The following is a 7,859-nucleotide window of genomic DNA, read 5'->3' on the forward strand; positions in this document are numbered from 1 at the left end:
TATATATACAATAGGTAAAATTTTCCAAACAACAGCAACCAACCACAATATTAGGCCTATAATGCAGTATTTGAATCGATGCGAATTCTGAATTATTTTGTTATTCAGGACCAGACACAACAACCATACCAGTACAGCCGAAAACACGCCGAGAAAGTACGACTATTGGTACGTCAACTTAATTAAGTTAAATTAATATTACTAATATAATACCACATCATTTTTCATCAATTATATCATTAATCAGCCACAGTACCATTTCTTTTAATTATATTCAGTATTATTTATATTTTAAAGTAAGGTAAAGCAAATCATCTTTCCTATCATTGACCACATTTATGTACTTGTTTTATACAGAATTAACCACATTACAGCTGACAACCAGCGAAGAACCAACGACTAGCCCTACAGGTGTGTGTGTACAATATATATGTAAACGGCTATCTGAATTTATATTATATGCTCCTATTTGTTTTCAACCGTACCCACTGTGAGTGTTACAGATCCAAATAACCGTCAGATACAGTATCTGACGGTTATTTGGATCTGTTCAAGCATGAAGCCTCTGTGTTCTAATGGTTATGACGCTCACCTAAACAGATCGCAGGTTGGAATCCTAGCTTAGAAATTTTATTACACAAATTATTTATTTATATAAACTATCATGTCCTTTATTCGAACAATGTATTTATTTTCTTTATTATTATTATTATTATTATTATTATTATTATTATTATTATTATTATTATTATTATTATTATTATTATTATTATTGTTATTATTGTTATTATTATTATTGTTATTATTGTTATTATTAATATTATTATTATTATTATTATTATTATTATTATTATTATTATTATTATGCCCTATTGCGATGGTAAGGTTTTTTCCCTCCATATTATTGTAAAGTACGGTAATTGTGTAGTGTCATTACGTTATTTACTGCAGCTCTGATTATTTCTGGTTCAATGTCGATTGTGGCTTTCTCAATTCTTAGTTGTGTAATTGTATTTGATAGATTTTCGATGCTGAGAATTGCGTTGTCAATTATAGAAGCAAATTTAAAAACAATCAGGTGGATTAAGGATGCCTTCTGGGGGTTGGCAGATGTGTTTGATTTTGGTTGAAGTGGTGTTTGAAGTGTTCTGCCAGTCCCTTACATTTTAACGCTCTAGGTCCGGCCTGTATAAGTTTACCATGTTGTTTTGCCTTTCTCCACATTTTTACGACTTCCTTATGTTGTCATGGCTTGCTTTAGTTCTTCACCTTGTTCTTTAGTACTTTGTTTTTAAGTTTTTTAAGTACTACAGTAGCTGCAATTTGTTTATTCAATTGTTTTAGTTTAAATTGATTTGATTTTTTTAGTTTTTATTTCCTTTTCTTATCATCTTTCTTTTCTGAATGAGAGTTTTAAGTTCGGAGTAAATCCTGTCAGACGGGAGGCTAAGCTTCTCCTTTCTACTTAGGCCTATAAGCAGTGTGTGTGTGTGTTTTTTTTTTGTTTTTTTTTTTGCCAGTTTTCAATGTGTGGATGAGATATTCATGATATTTTAGTTGTATCCTTTAGTTGTGAGATATTAGTCTCTTCTATATTTTGTTTGATAGCTGCATTGAATTGTTGACATATTGTTTTAACAATGTTAGATCATGTCTTGGTGAAATTGTTTTATTATTTTAAATATGTATCGCGCTGATTTGTTGGCCGAAATCATCATCATTATCATCATCATCATCATCATCATCATCATCATCATCACCATCATCATTATCATCATCATCATCATCATCATCATCATCATTATTATCATCATTATTATCATCATTATTATCATTATTATTATCATCATTATTATCATTATTATTATCATCATTATTATCATTATTATCATTAGTAGTATTATCATTATTATTATTATCATTATTATTACGGTATTATTAGTATTATTGTTGAAGATGTTATTAAGAATATTATTATTGTTGTTGATGCTGTTGATGATGATGTTGTTGTTATTATTTTAGTAATAATAATATTATTATTTATAAACAGAAGTAGACACAACAGCCCTACCAGAACAGCAAAAAACAACCCAAGAAAAAACGACTATCGGTACGTAGAAAGCAGAAAGAATGCCTGCAGGCCTTAACGATATAATGTTATTTGAGATGTTTAATAAAATGAATTTGAATTTATAAAAGTGAGGCCAATATACTGCTACTTGAGATGTTTACTAACATTAAATTGAATTTTAATACATACAGGCAAACAGCATGTTTCATATCGATTTAGTCCATTCTGCATTATGCCTATACCTCCATAAAACCAATACCAATTATACCAATTTGCATTTACTACAATTATGACCAAAAGTTTAGTTCATCTTAGCTGTACCGTTGTCTGAACCCCTTTCATCTTTCTATAGAATTTATTAGATCAACTTTAGAGTGTCCAACTGGCGAAAACAACATCATCACGACGACGATTCTAATCAATCCCGGCAATACAGACGACAGTAAGTTACAGTATACCTCCAAATTATTTACCTCTCGTTTTAGCATGCTTCATTAACAGAAATATATTAAAAACTAGACCTGTTGTTGCGTATGCTGTAACCAATATGAAACTAACACAAAAAAACAATTTTTTATCAAATAAAATCGTACCAGCCAATGATCTATCAGCCATCAGGGGTAATCGAAATATCCGTTCTATTTCATTATATTTCAATCAATTTGTGTTCCGCAAGTCAAACTTCAATACCGTAAAAGCTCGGATTGAAGATGGGCTTCTTTTCGAGATGGGAGTTTTTTCGAGGTTACTTCTTGCAAAATAAATGCGGTAAATCTTAGGAATTTGTATAATAAACCAATAAATATGGCCACTGTAACATCATTCTGTATCTTAAAGTACCGTATATCAACCGGCATTAAATCACCTAAAACTACTATATAAATCGAGCGTGTTTTTAATTTAATTTTGTTTTTTGAAATTCATGTACAGTGTATGTACTGTACTATACCGAAAAGTAGCCCATGGGTTTCTTTTCAAGATGGGCTTCTTTTGGAGGCTACCGGTACTTTTCCAAACTTAAGAGGGAGTTTCAATTCGAAATGTGCTTCTTCTTGAGATTCAGCCCATTGGGCTTCAATTCGAGGTTTTACGGTATACCGTCTTTTCATTGTTTTTACATTTTATTGGAGCACACATGCATATCTACTGTTCAATATATATACTGTCTCTTATACACATCTAGATGTGTATAAGAGACAGATATATGTATACGGTTTATTATATTATGTTATATTTCATCATTATGTTATTATTTATCACATATCTTGTCTGATTTCCTGAACTAAATAGGCGGGCCTTATACAATTTTTATTTATTTCAATAGAAGCGGATATTTCAGAAGAAATTGCAAATCTAGCAAAGGTATTGGATGCTTTTATTACGGTATATTGCTTATATTACAATATTTCTCCATACAATAATAATCTCAAAAGTATCTATATTAATTGATGATGTTTACATATTATTTCTCCTTATTTCAGTTTTTAACTGACTTCAAATATTGTGTTGTATTATTGAGTACGGCATATTTAGTAAATCAATCAATTATTATTATTATTAATATTATTATTGACAACATCAATGTTGATACTGTTAATTTTTATATTATTAATTATTATTATCATTATCATTCACGTAGAATGTCACTGAAGAAAATGTGGAATACGTTGCAGTTGAGCTGGAAAGAATTACAAATGCAAAGGTTGAATCTGAGGGGTTGATACCTGCTGAAATTAACGAGATTTCCTATGCCCTGGAAAGTATCGCACAAGTTGAATCAACAGACCCAAAAGTTAGTAGACTTACTGTAATATTACTGTCCACATTACAGTATACACATTACAGATTTTTTGGGGAAAATCTTCTTGACTTGAGAGTGTCTCGTCGGTCCCCATTCTTCGTCAGCTTTTGCTTGCAAAGGTGGTCCATGCTCCTGGTGGTTTTAATTTGTATTGTTTGTTATGCTAAGCCACGTTGTAGCAGGATCGGACGCTTTGTGCACAATGGTGGGAGGCCAGTGGGATTCGGTCGAGTCAGAATGACCACTTAGATTTTTGCAATTTAGACATTGATTTTCAGTTTTTAATCTTTTACCTTTTCAGTTTCCAACATTTAGAATTTTCAGCTTATTTGAATGTTTTACCTTTCTAATTTTTATCTTAAATTTTTAAATCCGTCTGTTGATTGTAAAATGTTGTTTATTTTTGTCTTGGTCAGGTCAGGTCACTCTCATAGTCCGAAGACCGTCGGGGCACTTTGATGATAACACCCTCCTCCTCCACTGCACTCGATCCTATGACTCCCTCAAAACCAAACGTCAAACTCTTCCCCGTCCAGTCCTCGATGTCTTTGAGCCATGTGGTCTTTGGACGGCCTCAACCCCTGGTTCCTCTAACCATCCATTGCATTACTGTATGAGTCAAGTCGCATGTTTATATGAGCTATAAATCAAGTGTTTCTTACTTGACTTGTTTTATAGGTTACAGACGCAGTCGTCGATATAGTGGGCATGGTACTCGCCTCTGATTCATCACAATCTGATCTACCGCCATCAACGACAGCTTCAATCCTCGAATCATTCGAACAGCAAATTAGCACCATCGCTACTGATGGCCAGGATTATACTAAGAACGAACATACACTTTCTGTGCGGACTATAAGTTTTGATCCAAATGATGTCCAATCTGATGTTGTATTTTTGGTTAATCAAAACGATAAAATGACTGACGTATGTGTTGATGAGGAATGCCGGCCAATCAATGCCAAACTCGAGTCAATAACCATCCCAAAAGCCATTCTATCCTTCACAATCGGTACCGTTTCATTCTCTAGTAATACTTATCTTATGTTCTAGAAAAAACCTGAGTGCGGTGTTAATGTTATTTCACTTGCATGATTAGACCAGGCCCAGGCCATAAATTTTATCATTCAATTATTTATTTTTGTTATTTCCCAATTGCAATCATTAGCGCTGTTCGTCGCTGTAGAAGCGGTTGGCGCATCGGTTGTGGCTTTGACTCCCAACATCCAGGTTGGTGGGTTCGACTCGAAACTGTCGATGTGCAAACCGGGCGAGGCAGTTATTGTCTAACAATATTAGATTCATAATATAATATATACTTATTAAATATATATGTAAGTATCCGTATTTTTTTTAATAATTTTTAATGTGTTTTTCTTTGTACTTTGTTTAGGTCAAATGACAAGTACAAGCTTCGTATCCTACTATAACCCAGGTCTGTTTCAATCAGCAATGTCGAACTTCAAGATATCTGACGTTGTTTTGTCAGCTACTATACATGATACAAATATCCCGGATGTATTCGATGAAGCTGTCACACTTGTATTTACAACACCAGTGGTAATATTGCTACTTATCTGTGAAATTTCAGTGATTTATTTTTGTTCATGTTTACATTTTTTTCAGTAAGAATATGGTTAATGCATATTAATAGAAGTAGCCTAATAATACATTGTGTATATTCATAAACAAACAACTTTCCATTTTCTGCTTTTTATAGAATATGTCAAAGATGAAAGCTTCGTGCATGTTTTGGAATAAATCCTTAAACGAATTCGGCGATTGGTCCAGTAATGGTTGTAAACTTACAGAAACAGATGAGGACGGCAGTATAACATGTGCATGCACACATCTGACAAATTTTGCCGTCTTATTCGTAAGTGTTCTCACATATTATGAATATTAACACAATTATAATAGATATATATATATAGGCCCTGTCTCTTATACACATCTAGATGTGTATAAGAGACAGATCGGACGCTTTGTGCACAATGGTGGGAGGCCAGTGGGATTCGGTCGAGTCAGAATGACCACTTAGATTTTTGCAATTTAGACATTGATTTTCAGTTTTTAATCTTTTACCTTTTCAGTTTCCAACATTTAGAATTTTCAGCTTATTTTACCTTGGAACATATAATTAATAGGCCTGGGTTATTAAAAGAGTGTAATAATTATCATAAGCTTAATGTCGACATTTCAGGTGGTTATGATTATAAATTTCCTACATTGTGCCACCAAATTATTTGTTTTTTTTCCAGTTTCCAAATGATGTCGCTCCTGGTGTGGAGAGATTTCTTGATCTGGTAACCTACATTGGCTGTGGAATGTCACTAATGTGTCTCACTTTGACAATCGTAACTATTTTGTTCTCCAAGTAAGTTCAATTCCGCCAAAACGGTAAATGTACAAACATTATGAAAACAACAAAAAAGAAAAAGACCTGCGTGCCTAAACGATCTATGCAGCAAGGGTAGAAACGTTACGGTACTCCACTACAATCCTAGAAACCCACATACCACTCCCAGATTAAACTATTTATCTAGGGTAGGGACGTTACTCCACTAAGGTCTTAATGACGCACGTACCCCTCCCAGATTAAACTATTTATCTAGGGTAGGGACGTTAGTCCACTAAGGTTCTAGTAAGCCGTGACACACATCTAAAGTACGGTATGTATCAAGGGTAGGAACGTTACTCCACTAAGATCCTATTGACCCACATACATCTTCCTAATTAAACTATGTACCTAGGGTAGGGACGTTGCTCCATTAAGACTTTATTAAGCCGTGACACCCCTCCCTAATTAAACTATGTATCAAGAGCAGAGAGATTACTCCACTAAGTTCTTAGTGACCAATGCCATAGCCAGGATTTTCAAACAGTGCAGGACAACATCAGGGTGGATCCACTTCACGCGCAAATTGAAATAATGTGGACCCATTTTTAAAAAAGTTGACCCATTTTATGCAACAATATGAAAAATCTGGACCAATTTTCTTAAAAGTTGACCCATTTTATGCAAAATATGAGAAATCTGGACCTATTTTTTAAAAAAAGTGAGCACATTTAAAAAAAAAAATTGGACCCATTTTTTGTGGACAATATACGGTAGAAAAAAATTGTGAGACTGTCCTAAGTGTCCCAATAGCTGTATTCCCCTCCATAATTGAACTATGCATCTAGGTTGGGACGTCAAACCAGGTCCTGTAATCTATGCATCTAAGGGAGGCACGTTACTCCACTAAGATCCAAGTAAGTAAGTGACCCACATACCCCCGCCCTCTGCGACCAAACTATATGCATTATGGGGTAAGACGTTACCCTGCTGAAGTCCCAGTGACCCGCATACCCCGAGAACTAGCGAAAAGCATAGATTACCGTGACCCAGTGTTAATGTGCAAACGTGCCTGTTTAATGGAGTACAAGTATAATGGAGTACAAGTAGCAGGAGAAACTAATTAATAGAAAAGGGAAGAAATGAAAACAGAAATCGAGACGTATGGCAAGGAAGGGGAGATAGACTTGATTGGGTTTCAATAATCACGAGGACGAATTCAGATGGACGTTAGTGCATGTTGTTAGTTTCAATAGATGTATTTACTTTCGCAGAAAACTTCGAACCAGCCAGCCACAGATAATAATGATGAATCTCTGCGTAGCTTTGTTTTGTTTGTACCTGATTTTCATTTTTGGTATCGGGCTAGCTGATCAAGGAACCACTGCGTGTAAAGTAGTGGCGATATTTGTACATTATTTTTTACTATCGTCGATTGCCTGGACCGCAGTGGAGGCGACGAACATGTATTATTTAGTTATAAAAGTATTTGACTCTCCGAAGTCCACATTTATGTGGATTGGTGCAGCCTTGGCTTGGGGTAGGTTTAATTCACATTTTTTAATTTGTTATTAAATGATTAATATTTCATGTTTAATAACACATTTATTATTATTATTATTATTATTATTATTACAAATAGTAATTAA

At 34.0% G+C, this 7,859-nt stretch overlaps 1 protein-coding gene across 1 annotated transcript in view; it reads left to right on the forward strand.

Moving 5' to 3' along the window:
- The window catches only part of LOC117101898 (adhesion G-protein coupled receptor G2-like), a 26,911-nt gene that overhangs the window by 17,929 nt on the left and 1,123 nt on the right, over nucleotides 1–7,859 (forward strand). The window contains exons 7-17 of the mRNA XM_033242015.1: nucleotides 109–168; nucleotides 358–411; nucleotides 2,051–2,110; nucleotides 2,424–2,513; nucleotides 3,396–3,433; nucleotides 3,711–3,863; nucleotides 4,551–4,884; nucleotides 5,266–5,432; nucleotides 5,593–5,748; nucleotides 6,134–6,249; nucleotides 7,485–7,750. Coding sequence (XP_033097906.1) covers nucleotides 109–168; nucleotides 358–411; nucleotides 2,051–2,110; nucleotides 2,424–2,513; nucleotides 3,396–3,433; nucleotides 3,711–3,863; nucleotides 4,551–4,884; nucleotides 5,266–5,432; nucleotides 5,593–5,748; nucleotides 6,134–6,249; nucleotides 7,485–7,750 — 1,494 coding nt within the window. The remainder of the gene's footprint in view (nucleotides 1–108; nucleotides 169–357; nucleotides 412–2,050; nucleotides 2,111–2,423; nucleotides 2,514–3,395; nucleotides 3,434–3,710; nucleotides 3,864–4,550; nucleotides 4,885–5,265; nucleotides 5,433–5,592; nucleotides 5,749–6,133; nucleotides 6,250–7,484; nucleotides 7,751–7,859) is intronic.

Source organism: Anneissia japonica, unplaced genomic scaffold (assembly GCF_011630105.1).
Source record: "Anneissia japonica isolate Jap-2015-1 unplaced genomic scaffold, ASM1163010v1 scaffold4988_len2956909_cov206, whole genome shotgun sequence".
Taxonomy (NCBI): Eukaryota; Metazoa; Echinodermata; class Crinoidea; order Comatulida; family Comatulidae; genus Anneissia; species Anneissia japonica.